Here is a 17359-nt window from a genome sequence, read left to right as displayed (position 1 = left end):
ATTATTCTGCCATTATATGAGTACTTATAGAGCCACTGTACAGAACAGGTAACTGCTTTGTCATATGAAGATACTAATATGAGCCTCTCTGCTCCTTCCAGCTGCTAGTTTTCACTGCAGCATTTTAGTATCATGAAGTTTTCTTCCCCCATTTTCAATTTTGGATGAAAAGCCAACAGCTGTATAAACTGTAAGCCACAGTGGAAGTGAAGGATGGTGGGGAAGGGGACAGGGGATATCACAATTATGGAATCTCATTCCCTTGAGAAACCAGGATGAAAGTAACTTTCCAACTGGCCTTCTGTCCCAATTCTTTGATAAAACAGACATAAAAAAAATAAATTAGTAAAATATATTGAATTGGGATTGTTTCTGCTGTTTGTCCTGTCTTTGGTAGCATATTCAAGAAGCAACAGGTTTTACAGCATGCTTGGTCTAAAATGATGTAGAATTTATGTTCAACTTGGCTGGATTGTTACCTAACATGAAGTCACTACAAACCCCAAGGCAGAATAGATTTGGGTACCACATTTTGATGATGACTGTTGTCATGAATCCCTTCAAAGTGTTTTATATGTCACCTCCAGCTTTGGTATGGTTTGGCCATTCTCTCATTTGATTAATTCTCTTAAGCTCTTACCTTCAATGTAGAATTTTATATTTCATGAAGTTGGTTTGCTGACTATAAAATCCTAGATCAGGAAGTCACATTTTTTTAGACTTATCTACATGAACGCAGCAGCTTTGCATAAAAAATAGCATACACAGAGTGGTAGTCAGCATAGTGTAGCAGTCTTTCTTGTTCCCTGCTGTGGGGCTGCAGCCTGCTGTCCTGACCATGCTGCAGGAATATATTTGCAGAATATGGTGAAAAGAGCTGAAAAAAATTATCAGTTGGGCTTCTGCTACATAGAATGAAACTGTTTTGAACCTTGAGAGAATTATGAAGTTTCAGAAGGGACTTCAGAAAGTCATACCAGACTTCTGTCTTCTTAGAAGCAATTCTGGGAAAACTGGGTCCATACTGTGACTCCAAAGAGTCAATACTGGTTGTTTAGTCTATATAGAGAACATATCTTCTGGGATGTTGATCAGCTGATACCTATTCCAAAATACACTATCAGTTTTACAGAAACTTAGCTCTTACTCCACTCACTGTGGTGTACATGAACACCAACCTAATGTACCAAAAATATGTCCAGTACTTTCAATGAGCAGGTATTTTTTTTCACAGTCCTACTTTTCCAGCATTTAAAAATGGAGGCTGCTGTACTGGCTGTAAATTTTTTATTGAAAGAATGTTAATTTCATAACATTATTTGTTAAGTACTCACAACCTTTCCCAGGCATCAACCAGGGATGAGAATAATGTGTTCATTCAAGACCGATTTACAGTCGTGCTAAAATTCTTTACCAGAAGTGCTGCAACCTAGTTCTGTCACATCAGAATTTCTTATCTCAAGTGAAGGCAGGACTTTATCATCTAGCTATACCTGCTGTCACTTCTGAGTAGATAAAGCTGCTTCATATTTTCCCATTTTAACTTTAAAGAGAGGAGTCTCTTAGAGGATCACTTCAAAACTATCTAACTGCTGACTTTAAGAAACCTTTAATTTTTTTTCTGTCTAATGGTTCAAAGTTGTGGCTCAGATTTTGTTTCTTTCCTTGATTTTTATAATCTTTTTTCATATGTTCAGAAAGAACCAGGGTAATAAGAACATGGATTTTGAAACCCTGATGCTGATCTTCTTTATCACCTATAATTCTACAGTAAATTTACACTACTTTATGATTTATACTACTGTGTAGCCAGTGTAAGAACAGATTAAACCTCAAGTGCAATGAAGGATAAGAATAAATTGTTCCCCATATGTTCCAGAATCAGATGTATAGACAAGATTAGATACAGAAAAACTGTAGTCACATTTTTATCCCTGTAGTATTTGTAAATCCCAGTTCAAAGTAGTATGCCAAAGGCTAAGTCTTTATGGGAGAGGTTTCCAGGAGTCATTGAGAGACAACTCACTTGCTCTAAATCTGCTTCTGCTAGCAGCAGCTTTCACAGCATTTCATGAACTGCTTCTCTGCTAGAAATATCTTGGAATCTGAACAGACAGATTTAAGATGGTGTGGTCCTGCAGAAACCTGGTATTTTACTAAGGCCTGAGTTGGAGAGTGCAGTTTTAGGTTAAATGCAGATCAAAAGGCTTTGAGAGAAGAGGCTGCCTTTTACGTTACCCATCTGAGCTGACCTTTCTTACTTTGTCTTCATTTATTTCACAGTGTTCAGGTTTGCTGCTGTGGAATTAACGTTGCCTTTTATTGTTATCACCTGAAATTAATCCTATTTAGCTTTTGTTGGATGACAAAAAAGCTTCAAGAAGAGTTTGTCTTCTTTCAGAAAGAGAAGTGAGCAACAGGTCAGGACTAGCTGGTGAAACATTCTTTGAAATAACACATCATGGCTCAGTTGGTAGCGCATAAGACCCTTAATGGGAAGGTCGTGAGTTCAAGCCTGCAGTGGGCAGTAGTGTCCTCCCTACTCTAGTCATGAGGTCTGTGGTGACAGGTTGGACTCGATGATCTTTGACGTCCCTTCCAACCTTAGTGATACTGAATCTATAGAATATATTTCTAACTTAGTGTTGTTTGTTAGGGAGTTTCTTTACAGACTTTTAGACCCCACCTGGAGTACTGTGTCCAATTCTGGAGCCCCTATTACAAGAGGGATGTGGAGGTGCTGGAACGTGTCCAGAGAAGGGCCACAAGGATGATCAGAGGGCTGGAGCACCTCTCCTATGAGGGCAGACTGAAGGAGTTGGGGCTGTTCAGTCTGCAGAAGAGAAGGCTCCGAGGTGACCTAATTGTGGCCTTCCAGTATCTGAAAGGGGCCTACAGGAAGGCTGGGGAGGGACTTCTCAGGATCTCAGGTAGTGATAGGACTAGGGGGAATGGAATGAAGCTGGAGGTGGGGAGATTCAGGCTAGATGTGAGGAGGAGGTTCTTCACCATAGGAGTGGTGAAACCCTGGAATGTGTTGTCCAGGGAGGTGGTCGAGGCCCCGTCCTTGGGGGTGTTTAAGAGCAGGCTGGATGAGGCTCTGTCCAGCCTGATCTAGTGTGGGGTGTCCCTGCCCATGGCAGGGGGGTTGGAACTAGATGATCCTTGTGGTCCCTTCCAACCCTGAATGAAACTATGAAACTATGAAACTATGAAATATCAGTATTTTGATATATTGCAATTTTCCATGTAGGCCATAAGATAATCTCTGACTGCTGCAGGAATTGATTGTTAGCAGGGTTGGAAAGTGGAGACTTTTCTAAGCAAAGCTTTCTCTGTTAAAATGGAACCTCATAACTGTATTAAAATCTTTCAAAAACCCCAAAACGCCAAAACCCTGTAGAAACAGAGACAATATAATAAACATCTGCGGATCAAATAAGCATATGCTACATAACACATCATATAAAACCACAGCAGTGTAATTTCTGACCAAATTATAATCTTGTTTTGCTTTTATAGCCATCAGTTCTTACTTGTTAATCTTACTCCCAGTGTACCTTTGGGGAACAAAAAAATGAAGAAGTTACATTGCTGTCCAGCAGCCATCCATGAATAATGCGGCAGTGTAGCGATGTGTGCACAGAGTTCACAGGAGCTGAGTGGACTCTGCAGCCTCTCCATCTTCCAGCTTCTCTCTGAGGAAAGCAGAGGGAAAACATTCTGTCTCCACATCAGCAGTCTACAGTGAGAGCAAGCAAGCAACGTATCTCAGAGTTTTACTTACATATACCTTTCACAAGATACTATTTAGCAGTTGGATTCTTTCTCCTGAGAAAAATCCTGTTTGTTGCTGGGCTGTCTGCCCAGGAATACCATCATTATTTCATTACCAGTGGGACTTCCAGTGCAGTGCCAGCAGACAAGGGATTAGTGCAAGCAGCAGGCAAGGCCCCATGGCTCAAGATTCCTGAGCTCAAAGCAGACAGCAAGAATCAGGATGAACAGTGTTTTTACTGACTGAACTGCATACAAGTAAGGAAAGGTTTATAAATTATGATCTCTCCTGTAAGACAGACAGATGAGCAACTGATAAGAAGTAACCACAGAGGTTGAGCAGGAATATCAATTCCCATGTGCTTTCATAAGAAGAGCTGATATCCCTTCTGGGGGTACAGATTTGAGTAAAAGCAGCTGAGATTCAAGGCCACTCTAAAAAAAATGGCAAAAGAGCTCCTTGTTTGCCACCTTTTCGAGATGTGTTTTCAGTCAATATTTCTCATGATAAAACATCTCTTCTTTGTCCATTAGCCAATTCTTTCTAATATAAAGTTGTCACAGAGCTGAAGCCTATCTGTGTGTAGAAGTTCACAGGTTTTTCCAGATATTTTTTTGTATCCCCACATTTGTATTTAAACCTTGGAATTCATTCAGGTGTTTATAGTTTGTGCTGAGATTTTTTTCAAAACCTGCTCTTTTTTTATATGCAAAGTGAGATTAGAAATTATTGTTACTGTTATATTTGTAGCTACATTTCTTTGTTCCTAACAGAAAAAAGCCAAGTGTGCGAGCGCAGATTCTTCTGTGCTATGTAATCTGCTTGTTCCTTTTCCACCAGGTGCAATATCAGTATCAACAACTTCTTTCCTTTTTATGCTGTAACAGTATGAATAAGTGGATGCTTTGTGAGGAGCAGTACTTTGGTGTTGGACATTGGAGTTCAATTGTTTCTTCTTACTGTAGTGTGGAAGAAAAGCCATGGGCAGCTGATAAATGACTTGCTGCTGTAATTGATTCATATCCCTTGTCCTTCAAGAGAAGGAGTGGGAGTGGGACATGTAGTTATTGAAAGATATTACTGGAGCAGTACATTTGAAGGTCAGGTCACAACTGGCATTTGGGTGCTGTTTATTTCTCCCAGTCTGTAATGACAGGCGAATTTTCCCTGAACCTCATCTTAAATCTTAACCTTTCACTGTAAATAAAGTGTTGCTGGCTATTAAGCTTGAGGAGGAATGGCCACTCCATAGAAAAAGAACCCAAGGTGTGTCTGGTGAATCAGTAAGCAGAGACTAAACTATTATGCTACAAGAGCTCTTTGGTAAGATTGAAAATATTAAGATTAAAACATGAGGTGTGTTGGGAGACTAAATGTACAAGTGTAGGAGTGGAAATGTTATGATTTACAAACAGTACATCACTGGTAGGTATTGTGTGTAGGGGATGTATTTAAACATGCACCCACTCACATATTGTTTACATAAAAATACATAAATGGAATATAAGTGAATCAGACATTCAGAAGTTTAGAAGATGGTTGAACTATGGCTGCCTGTTGGGAAACTGCTGAAATCATGCAGTGAGGCAACGTCTTTTAACTTCTGACTTTCTACTCTATCCCAGCTCCACAGTTCTGTGTTGCCAGGAGGTCCCTCCCAGCATTTGAAAGCTTCCAGAACATCTTTTCCTTGGGAATATGTTTAAGATTGCACAGGTTCTTGTGTTGTTGCCATCTGCATCTCTGCTATACTCTGCATGCAATCATAAGCTGGGGAAAGAAGGGGGTTCATCTGGCTCTGTTTGGAATAACAGAGGCCTTTTCTCCCAGGTGGCCAGCACCAGAACAAGAGGACACAGTCTCAAGCTGCGCCAGGGGAGGTTTAGGTTGGATGTTAGGAAGAAGTTCTTCATAGAAAGGGTGATTGGCCATTGGAATGGGCTGCCCAGGCAGGTGGTGGAGTTGCCATCACTGGAGGTGTTTAGGAGAAGACTGCATGGGGCACTTGGTGCCATGGTATAGTTGTTGGATGATAGGTTGGACTCCATGATCTCAAAGGTCTTTTCCAAGCCGGTTTATTCTAGTCTAGTCTAGTCTGTTCTATTCTATTCGGGTGTGATAGCTGCAATACGAGACTTCATGGTAGGGCTGTCTCAGTGTGTTCTATTGAATTATGGTATCTAGGGTATTAGACTTCTGGCATTAAACACTATCCAATAAATAAACATTTGTGTGCTAAGCCACTCACTTGTTTGCTTAAATTTTTGAGTGTCACAGATTGTGAGAAGAAGAGAACTCTTCACAGGAAGGAGTAAACCTTTCGTTGTTCGCTGAATAATATTCTTTGTGAAATGAGAGTTTCTTTACTCTATGTTGTTTATTTGTATAGAGATAGCAGCAACCCTATTGAAATTCCATGTGGTATCTGTGTATATGCAAATACAGATATTTTGTAACAGAAAGCAAGAGATAGATAGATGCAGCTAACACTTATGAAGGTTAAAAGTAATAATGAAAAGACTGTAAGACATCACAACAGACGGGTGCTTTACATGAAAAACTGAAGTTTAGAGGACAGTTTAGAGAGCTTCTGGCAAGCACAACTCAGTATTCTCACATGAACATTGTTCATGCTGCATTTGAATTGTTTATTGTTCTCCTGCTTCATGTTCTGACAGTTAGTACCAGCCACCCCTGTCTCTTTCTGGTTTTATTGTCATGAGCTGAGACATTTCTGAGTGTAGACAAGCAGAAGACACAAGGGCATTCTCTGTTTTGTTCCTGGTGCTCTTTCACAGTTCACTTCCTCTGCAAACAGTTCAAAAGAAACACTGTGCAGCAGAAGACATTGCAAGACAAGAAAGCTGACTGAGTTTTGTCCACTAGTTTACTTCTCAGCATATGGTTCAACTTTCCAGTTGCAAAATATGAGCTGTTTCCAGTTGGTGAGAATAACTGAAAATTCCATCCAGGCAGCAACGAAAGATTGTGCTTTTTAAGACTGTGTCACTTTAAAGTCACTTATCCTATCTGCAGAATTTCAGATTCTTTTCCCTTTTTTATGGGCAATGGTGTGCACTGTTAATTTCTGGAAGACTTAGGGTAACATGATCAATGCTGAATGTATGTGACCCTTTGCTGTGCAACTGCCTCGGAAAAAAGTAGAGGATCTTTTACAGTGTCCTTTTCCTCTTCATGCAGCGCCCCATTATCTCGATCTGTTGGGGTCACAGGGATTCACGCCTGCTGATGGCTTCTGGACCTGCATTATACGTTGTCAGAGTTGAGCACAGGGTCTCCAGTCTGCAGCTACTGTGCCAGCAGACCATTGCTAGCTGTCTGCGGGATGACAAGGATATCAGCAAACTGACCCTGCCCCCTCGGCTCTGCTCGTACCTCACCACTGCCTTTATACCAACAATCAAGGTAAAAGGAAAGAAATGTGTGTGTGTGTGAGAGGAAGAGGAAAGGGTTGCTTGATCTTCTTCCCATGGTGCTTCTAAGTGACAATGGATAAGTTACAAGATATTGTAATTAACACAATTATAATTGTGAAGCTTGCTTAGGGATGGTTCCTGTCCTCTTTAAGAGCCCACTGATCCATTTGGTTCCTATTAAAATCTGAAAAGAATGCTCTCACATGCTTGTCTGCATTATTTCATGGGGATGGCCTTTCCAAGGATATCCCAAAGATGAAATAATGCTGGTGACTCACAAAGGCTTCTGAAGAAGCTTATGCTGGTGATAGTACTGTGTCACGTTTGTAGGAGAGATTTACAGTGATAGAACTACTTCCTTCCTGCTTGTTACTTCAGTCCTTATATGGCCAAGAAAATGCCACTTAAGACCTGTGGCTGCCCAAATAATTCTACTGACAGAAAGCTCTTTGAACCTTACTGTTCCAACAAGTGCTATGGAAAAGTGAACTAGATGTTGCACTTCTTCCTGTGCTATCTGCTTAATCCCTTAGTTTCTTGTGTTTGCCCTCAGTCACACCTCAGGATTTTCAAACTCTTTATTTCATCCTGTAAACCAGTGCAATAGCTGGTAAATACCTTACACACAAATGTACTACTGTGTTATGTATTTTTTGTGTATGTTACAGCATTTTCTTGAGTCAGTTACAGATCCATGTTAAAACAGTGCAGAGCTGGAATAACTAACTTGAAATCAGCAGTGCTGGCCCATCTTAAATGAGAACAAACTATGCCTGTAAAATAATGATTCAACACACTTCCATTTGAGTACTGCTAATCAGGGCAATTTGTGTGACTATGAAATGTTTCATGTGCCAGAGAAGAATAAATACCTTGCTGTAACCTAACTCCTCAGTCTCCAAAGATGCAGAGCATGTAACAGACCATTGATTGTCAGTTGTTTCTAGCATGCCTAGCTCTCCCAAGGATGCTTTCTGTATTGTCCCAGCTCTATTTCTGCAGCTGTCTAGGGCATCAGTGGCACTTTCTTGACTGTTAGGAACAGGACAGTACAGGATGGGATGTGTTGGAATGAAAACAGCAGTTGATATAGCAAGGCTGGGAACCATGATGAAGATCAGAAGGGCAGTGGCAGCCACATACTCCCACCTGCATTGTCAGCCTTGCCTCCAATACCCTGCATATATTCCTCTTCCCACTCCAGCTTGAGGACTACATTATAGATTACTCCTCAGCCCACATCCATCCTGCCAAGTCAAAGAGGCTCCTTTTCCCCCTACTTATTTTTTTCTTGCAATTTCATTTGGAAAGGAACTGTGTTGACTTATACACATTAGTAGTATTTGTGTCATGCAGCCTATGTTGTCCTAGACAAAAGCAGTCCAACTTCTTTAGGACTATATTTTCATGGATTAATACAGTGTGCTGGCAAGTGGGGCAAAGTAACCCACCCTGAGCTGTGTATTCAGCTCTCAGCAAAGATGGGTCATGTATGTGGAAATGATCTACGTACGTGCTTCTTCCAGAGTTGGCAGCCTGTACCAATACTAACCAGGAATGAGAACCTGAGTATTCCAAGTTCACTTGAATGGCCAGCAAGAGACAAGATACTACAAGGCTTAGACATGACCACATAAAGTTAAAAGAGAAGTTTGTGATAGAGCTGAGACTTGTCTAACTACTGTTCATTGTCTAACTACAGGCAAAGTTTTCCTTTTTAATGTAACTAGTTTTCTGTGTAGAGCTGCTTTTTACCTAAATAATAACAGGCATTCTGTTTTGCATGTGGGTCCTGCATAACTCAGGCAGTAACCTGTACTAATCTTGATGTGGCCAAGTTAGAGCTGGGTTTAAATGCAGTTAGTTGTGTTGGGATTAAGTCACAACAGGAAAAAAAACAACAAAGCTAAACCAATAACACATAGAAAACTTTCTCTCTCTTTCCTGCATTTTATTAAGCCTCCTATCCCAGATCCAAACAATATGAGAGATTTTGTCAGCTACCCAACAGCTGGTAATGAACGGCTTCACTGCACGATGAAGCGGACAGAGGATGACCCAGAGGTCGGTGGTCCATGTTATACACTGTACCTTGAATACCTTGGGGGACTGGTGCCTATCCTGAAAGGACGTCGTATCAGCAAGCTGCGGCCGGAATTTGTTATCATGGATCCTAAAACAGATGGAAAAGCAGGTAGAATTGGATTGCTGCCCTGCATAAAAAAATATTTTTAAATACTTCAGATATTAGATCTTAAAGAGCTAAAGAAAATCTGTATATGCAGCATGGAAGGTGGCACCTTGTACAGTTTTTCTGATGCAAAAAAAAGAAATCTTTTATCACAGCCTAGGCTCAGGCCTCTAACATTACACCAGGGAACCTCTGGTATTTTGAATAGAGGGGAATAGATTGATAATTAGCAGCAAATATTATTCAGTCTCAATTTTGTAGTTGATTGAATGCTATTCACCCATCTGAATCGTGTTCACTTGAGTTCAAACCATTGGAAATGTGGAGTTTACACTAGGGGCAGGATGAAGAATGATTAATTTTCTCTGCACAGTTTTGTCTCGGCTGCTGCCTGGGGACTGGATTTATGTTTCTGATGACTGATAGTTGTAATTGATATAAGTTTTCTGAAGCAGTATTTACATTTTCTGGGGCCTGTCTTGATAGATGAAATCTATGGAAACAGCTTGATTTCCACTGTGATTGACAGCTGCAACTGCTCAGACTCCAGTGACATAGAACTGAGTGATGACTGGGCAGCAAAGAAATCTCCCAAAATCAGTCGAGCTAGCAAATCACCCAAACTCCCCAGGTAATAATTTCTTGGATATTTCTTCTTCTCTTCCCCCAGGTTTTCTTCTTTTCTTTTTTTTTTAAACACTGTCTTAAAATTAACAGCAAATTCCTTTGGGTGGATAGGAGTCTTCTGGAGGAGTGGAGTGCTCTACAGTATGTAGTTCTGGGGTAATCTCAAAGATTGATAGTGAGGTGAACTTTGGGGAAGTTTCTAAGGAAAAAGTTAGTGAGAAACAACATGGCACCACTTCTGCTCAAGCAAACTCAAAGAAAACTCTCCCACCACTGCCTCTGCCACATGTACACTTTTGCTGCTGTAGGATATACTTTGTCCTTCAGATAATCTGTGTTTTTACCTCCTCTATGATCAGGGTCCCTGGTCTAGTTAAAGCTTTTATTTCCTCAGGGCTATTTTCAAATTCATAAGTTCATGCATAGGTGGCATAGATCCTGGCATAGGTGGGCTGCTGTGGTTGCTTTGCAAGGGAAGCCCCCACAAACAGATCCTCCTAAACATTGGGCTGAAAAGCTTATTATTCATCTGGCTGCTTTCCTGACAGCGCTCCATTACATTCATTATGTGCATAGACAGAACCCTGCACCTGCACAGAGCTCCACCTGTGGTGCTTCTCATAGGCACTGATGTCTCTCTGCCAGCTTCACATTACAGAGTTGATGCCTCCGAGCTGCAGCTGACTCTTTGTCAAAGACCTTGCATTAGGAGCTTGTCCTAGTACAAGGCAAAGCAGATGCATCCCTTTATACGTGAGCAGGTATTTATGTAGTACTCGACAAAAGACACAACAGTTCTTGAGCCTAAAACTGAAATGGTGCAGGAAAATCAACTATTCTGCATCACTGGTTTTCTAAGACCATGCTTTTGGAATTAAACTTTTGGTCATTATTTTTTCTACCACTGAGCTTTTTCAGGTGCTTCATCACTTGTATGTGACCTCTTTTGTATAGTGGGAGGTGGGAATAACTTTTGGCTTAGAGTAAGAGAACTGACAAAGCTTCTGGAGCCTTAGTTTGCTGTAGTGAGAGAGAGATTGCCAGCTGAGGTGTCATGTTTCCATTTCTTGAGGCTTTGTTCAAAGCCTGCATAGCTGAGATAGCTGAGCCCTGCACCTTTTCATGGATTAGTAGAGGATATATTTTATCTAGCAGAACTGTTGTAAGCTTTGTTAACTGAATCAGAAAGCACCTGGTTAAAGTCACTCCAAGTGTGTCAGGCCTTATGTATCTTTGAATTTTACCTACAACTCTCCATCCTGTAGACTCTGCAGTTTTCAGTAGTCACTTAGAGGACACCGTACTATTTGTCTTTGTTGCATCTTTACATTCAAAGATGTGATTTCTGTGCATTTTTGTATGCCTGTTGAAGTTTCTAATGAATCCTTCTATGCAGAATCAATATCGAAGCTCGCAAGTCTCCCAAGATGTCACGAGCTGCGCAGGAGATATCAAGATCACCAAGATTACCAATCAGGAAACCTTCCATTGGTTCGCCAAGCCTAACCCGAAGGGAGTTTCCTTTAGAAGATATTACTCAGGTATTGTGGACATTGTTACCAGACCTGAGGCCAATGCATTTCCTTCCAGTGGCAATGAGTTATCGTACAGAGCCAATAATCACCAATAAAAATTTTTCATTTAATTGCAGTGACTAGATGGAACAACTAGACAATTGCATCTTCCAGTTGAGTGTTAGTGCTTGCAAGTGTCAATGAAATATCAAGTGCTGTTTGATACATCCTGGCACCGCTAACTTCTGTCAGTGTGAATCTGTGAGAGGTTTTATTCTAGGCAATGTTGTTGTCTGTTTAGAAGTGTATGTGAAGATGCCTCATCAGTTTCTCAGAGCTGTCTTAATACCACCATAGTTCTCTGCTTTGCTAGAGACTACAGAGACAAGGAAATGCTTGCTTCAGAGGGTCACGTGTGCTCTGTTTCATAATTAACTGTCTTAACTGGAAGGAAGGCAAGGAATTAACACTTTGTGCTCATCACGGTGTTCATGTCCTGTGAGTCAATGGCACTTAGCAGGCTGTAGAACTCTTTGGGTTATGTGTTTTATCAATTCCATCCTGCATTCTTTTAATTTTATTCTGATTTGTTTCAGCTGATTTTTTTTTCTTCTGTTGATTCACTTTTTCCTTTATATTGAAACATTATAGATCAACTATACAGCAATGGTAGATAGGACCAAAAGTCCTTTGAATAGGGCAGGAGATCAGAGGTTAGATCCTGCTCCTGATATTGACAGCGTTGGTCCCTGAGGAATATTTTTGGTCTTTCAGACCCATAATTTGCCCACCATGGAAGCAGTGATTTGTGAAGGTGCTTCAGAAGCTCCACGAAAAATATGTCTGTTGTTACAAGAACTTAATTTCTGTCTTATTTATTGTTCTATAAAGTGATTTATAAGCATAGAACCAAAGGACAGGCTGTATTACATTTCTGAAACAGAGAATAGCCATGTGGTGGTTGTGCAGAAGCAAGCATCTGAAAACAGACCTATTCTCACTAACCAGCTGTCACGTTCTTCATCAGCTTTAATCAGCCAATCTGAGTGTTGTGTACACCATTTCTGATGGTGTTCACATGTCAAAATGAAACTTCTCAATGACTGAATGTAACAGTTGCTACAAAGGCACATTAGGCTGTTTTAATACAATAAAAATGAGCAGCTGAAGTTGTGTTATCACTTGCAGTAGCTTGACTGCAGTTTGTTTGTTTTCATTATTAGTGCTTGATACAGGTGTTATTAGGTGAAAATAATCTTGTTTTTGCTTTGCAGCACAACTACCTTGCTCAGGTCACATCTAATATCTGGGGAACCAAATTTAAAATTGTGGGTTTGGCTGCTTTCCTACCAACTAACCTTGGTGCAGGTAAAAGTAAACTATTGATCTTTTTGCATGTCAAACTCTTCCTAAGATTCTTTTTAAGTGAGCAAAAGGCTTAATTAACAAAGCACTTATTTTCTGAAGGCAGTAGGGATTATATTTTACAAAGGTCACTGTAACTGAAAGAGATTCAAAGCTAAAAATACATTAATAAGATGATCAAAAAAATATTGAAAGTTTCAGTTGTAATAAAATGGTTAAGTAACAGTCAGGCTCAAACCTTTATTTTTACAGTTTATTTGGAAAAAATAGAGAAAATTTTTTGCAAGAAGGCTATAAAATGCATGGGGTTTAAGTTACTGTAATACAAATATTTCTAAAAGTCCAAGTTTTATAGTCATTTAGCTACTTATTATACCAAAGTAATGTTAAAAAAGCTCTTACAGCCTCATGCTCAAGACTCTTCAAGTAAGTGCATCGCCTTATCATATGGCTGTCTTGCTGGATCATCACTAAATTGATAGCAGTTGTCTGTTCTCTTGACCTTTTCCCAGCTAGGCAAATTCTACTTGTTGAAAGGAAGGTGGTTAAGTAAAGAGCAGGGTACCACCTAGGAGAGCTGAGTCCTGCATTGCAATACTAATGCAATACAGGATTTTTATGAGCACTTTGGAAGCATTTCTCTTCCTGTGTTGCATTGTATAGTTAGGTCAGGACTACATAGTGATGCACTGGATGCAGAATTAGTTAAAATTGATACTTTTTTGTAGCTATATCAGCCCAGCTACTGGTGAGAGGATTTTCTCTGGCTCAGCCTCCAGGCAAAGGTTGTCCTCTCAGTCACCCCCGGGACAACCAATGCTGCTACTAAGGGCAGTAACACCTTCTCCTTAATGAACTGTTAGGGAAACCTTTAGGTTTATTTCAGCCACAACTTTCTGACATCTGCATTTGCAGTTACTGTCCAAAGATAGCGTAAGAATCTTTACTGGGTCAGGCCAGAAGCCATTCTAGTTCTCTCTTTGTCTTTGACAGATAAGCAAGGAAGAATTTAAGTGTGGATTAAGTGCATAGTGGTAATTCCTTCAGATGTTCTCCCAGTCTCCAATGGTTTGGGTCCCAGGGCCTTCCTGAGCCAGCAGGAGGTTCATTGTATATAGTAACCCTCAACAGATTTCCTTACTGAGAGCTCTCCAGTTTTCCCCTAAACTCATATAAGTTGGTAATATCTTGTGGTGAAGAGTTCCAAGAGTATAGAATAATAGAATAGAATAAACTTTTCCTTCCATAAAACCAGATGTGAATACAAGATGAAGTAATTTGTTGTTTCTACAGATTATTTAACTACAGAGATGCTGCTCCTATTTGAAGAAAAATGTCTAAAAGTAATAATTTCTTTTGTTCTGCTTATACAGACTTGTCTAAGAATGGCCCATACATGCATTTGATCATCAGTACATGAAATAAGAATAGTTATAGCCCTTCTGTCTGCTTTGAGATGCTCTTTGTGCAACAATTTTTTAATTATTTCTTGTTACACTCTTTCTCCAGTAATATATAAAACCAGTTTACTGCATCTGCAGCCCAGGCAGATGACAATATATCTCCCAGAAGTACGGAAGATTTCAATGGACTACATTAACCTACCCGTCTTTAATCCAAATGTTTTCAGTGAAGATGAAGATGATTTACCAGGTAAGGAGGAGCTGGAGGTCTGCCCTGTTCCGGATTAAGATCATCTGTGCCACCAGCTTGATCTGAAAAACACACAAATCAAAATCCCTTAGTCTGATGGTGTCTCTTAGAACTGAATTAGAATAAGGCTCATATGTATTACAGACTTTGATTTCTAAAATATGTGGAAAGTACAATCTGTATAGAGCTGCTGAGATTCAGTTTCATTGGAAAATTAATCATCTTCTGTTCAGTTTGCTAAGAATTCTCTGTAGACCAAAGCTTTGCATTCTGCATCTTTGTGGGACAGAATTGTAATGTGTAGGCAACCCAAAAGAGCTGTTCTCATGACCAGACAGCAGCAAAGCACAACCTGCTGACGGGAGCTTGGGTTAAAGGGCAGCTTCCTGGAAAACTCAGTTGCCCTTTGAGAAATGATAAATGTTTACTTGGATTTTTATCAATACCAAGTTCTACAGAGAGGCTAGAATAGTAAAGTAGTCTAAAAACAAGGGGGATCAGGACAAATTTTGCATTTCGCTGAGATGTAAGGTAGCAGAAGATTCAAGCAGTGCAGGGAACCAGCAGGTGATGTGAATGTGTTAGATAAAAGGACTGTACACAGGATTCCTCCAATCTAAAGGAAAAAAAATTAATCTTGATACAATTAGCAGATAATAAGAAAATTAATTAATACATTTTCAGAATTTTCACATTATTGAAGGATTCCTGCTGCAAGGTTACGGGTGTTTGGAACTACAGGAGTGGCCATCATGCCAGTACCATTTAAGGAAGGAGTGTGAGCACTGCAGAGCAATTAAAGGGTTGTGCTAGAGTCTGTTGACATAAATGGAAATACTCCCCATTATTTCAGATCAATGAAAGCACCAAAGGTTCTTTTTGAGTTACTGGGTGCTTTGTAACCAGCTATGCTCAGGCTGTACTTCAGTGAGTTTTTTGGGTTTTCGTTTGTAGAGGTTTTTTCCTTGCTTTTTGTGGTTTGGGTTTGTGGGGTTTTGTTGTTGAGTTTCAGGGGGGAAGGGGGCTGGTTTTTTGTTTGCATGGGTTTTTTTTTCTTTGTTTCTGGTTTGTTTGGTTTGGTTTGGATTGGAGGTTTTTTTGGTGTTTTGTGGGGCTGTTTGGTTTGGTTTTGCTTTCTTTTTTCTTTTCATTTTTCTTTTATCTTTTTTCTTTTTCTTTCTTTTTTTTTTCCCTTTCCCTTTTCCCTTTTTGACAACAACCTTCCAAATCAAAGCTTATAACTGCTATCAGATCAGGGCAGGCTTGAGAAGCAATTAATCTTTGTCTGGAAGCTATGTTCATCAGGGCATAGTGATACCTGACTCACTCTACTGGGAGTCATCCTGGGCCAGCAGAGGCTTTTTTATACCTCACCATCAGGGAGCAGCAGCCCTAGAGGAAGCCTAGAAGCGAGAACAATCCTCGCTATCAGTACAGACTGGGGGATGAAGTGCTAGAAAGCAGCCCTGTGGAAAAGGATTTGGGGATGCTAATGGATGAGAAGCTGGACATGAGCAGGCAGTGTGTGCTTGCAGCCCAGAAGGCCAAACACATCCTGGGCTGCATCAAAAGATGCGTTGCCAGCAGATCCAGAGAGATGATTCTGCCACTTTACTCTGGTGAGACCTCACTTGGAGTACTATGTACAGGTCTGGAGGCCTCAATACAGGAAGGACATGGACCTGATGGAGAGGGTCCAGAGGAGGGCCACAAAAACGATTGGGGGTTTGGAGTACCTCTGCTACAAGGACAGGCTGAGGTAGCTGGGGTTCTTCAGCCTGGAAAGGAGACTTCAGGGAGACCTAATAGTGGCCTTCCAGTACCTGAAGGGAGGCCTACAAGAAGGATGGAGAGACACTGTTTACAAAGGCCTGTAATGATAGGATGAGGGGCAAAGACTTCAATCTAGAGAAAGGCAGATTTAGGTTGGATATCAGGAACAAGTTATTTACTATGAGGGTGGTGGAACACTGGAACAGGTTGCCCAGGGAGGTGGTTGAGGTCTCTTCCCTGGAGATATTCAAGGTGAGGCTTGACAGGGCTCTGGGCGGTCTGGTCTAGATGAGGATGTCCCTGCTGACTGCAGGGAGGTGAGACTAGATGACCTTTGGGGGTCACTTCAGGCCCAGACCATTCTGTGATTCTATGTTAGTGGTCCTTGGACTAAGGCCAAGGAAAATGTGGCAGCAGCCACAGGTCTGTGAGTGGATTTTCCTTTCCCTTGTTTATTCATTGTCAAGAAAATTCCCTGAAAACTAGTGAGTCCTGATTTAGCAAAACTTTCCATGGATTTCAGTAGCAGTAGTTAAAATTGGCTACGTGAATGGTAATTTAGACCTACCAGGTAAATTTCTTGCTCTGTGAAAGTCTGTGGCAATCACAGTGTAGACTGAAAGTGAGCTCTATACTTTATCTCAGAAGTATCGCTCCTGAGAAGTTAATCACCAGCTGCTACAATAGGAATCAGTGGGGACAGACTGACTTACCTGTTATAACTAAGGTTTGATCCACTGCTTTTGGGGTCTCATAGCAGTCCATCCAATCACCGCAGACCACTTGAGCAAGAACAGAAATAGAGCAGGTACTTTAGTTTAAAAAAATCAAAGGTTAAGTGGAATGAGAAAGTGCAGAAGACATGCAGTGTTTTTTTCTTTCAACTGTCTTTAAAAAACAGTTTCCCCCAGTTTCTGAAATTTCTGTCAATGCTGCAAAGAAATTTTCCTGTTAAGCATTTTTAGCAACCCACATGTCTTCCACAAGTCCTGGAGAAACCCCAAAAATCTGTGAAACATTA

General features: G+C 40.6%; 1 protein-coding gene and 1 long non-coding RNA gene across 3 annotated transcripts in view; one reads left to right on the top strand and one right to left on the bottom strand.

Annotated features, from left to right (window-relative positions):
• TULP4 (TUB like protein 4) overlaps positions 1–17359 on the top strand; it is a 137868-nt gene that overhangs the window by 111958 nt on the left and 8551 nt on the right. For both annotated transcript variants that reach the window (XM_068151149.1, XM_068151139.1), the window contains exons 8-13: positions 6980–7204; positions 9175–9409; positions 9893–10037; positions 11430–11574; positions 12822–12915; positions 14422–14565. In XM_068151149.1, coding sequence (XP_068007250.1) covers positions 6980–7204; positions 9175–9409; positions 9893–10037; positions 11430–11574; positions 12822–12915; positions 14422–14565 — 988 coding nt within the window. The remainder of the gene's footprint in view (positions 1–6979; positions 7205–9174; positions 9410–9892; positions 10038–11429; positions 11575–12821; positions 12916–14421; positions 14566–17359) is intronic.
• On the bottom strand, positions 9170–17324 carry LOC137447548 (uncharacterized). The gene is made up of 3 exons (XR_010988885.1): positions 17052–17324; positions 14518–14627; positions 9170–9388 (listed from the first exon to the last, which is right to left on the bottom strand). It is a non-coding gene; the product is annotated as an uncharacterized lncRNA (long non-coding RNA).

Source organism: Melanerpes formicivorus, unplaced genomic scaffold, assembly GCF_026170545.1.
Source record: "Melanerpes formicivorus ecotype bairdi unplaced genomic scaffold, bMelFor1.0.p_v2 SCAF_2, whole genome shotgun sequence".
NCBI classification, from domain to species: domain Eukaryota; kingdom Metazoa; phylum Chordata; class Aves; order Piciformes; family Picidae; genus Melanerpes; species Melanerpes formicivorus.
The sequence above is the reverse complement of the archived record's forward strand: the minus strand, read 5'-3'. Positions and strand labels throughout refer to the sequence as shown.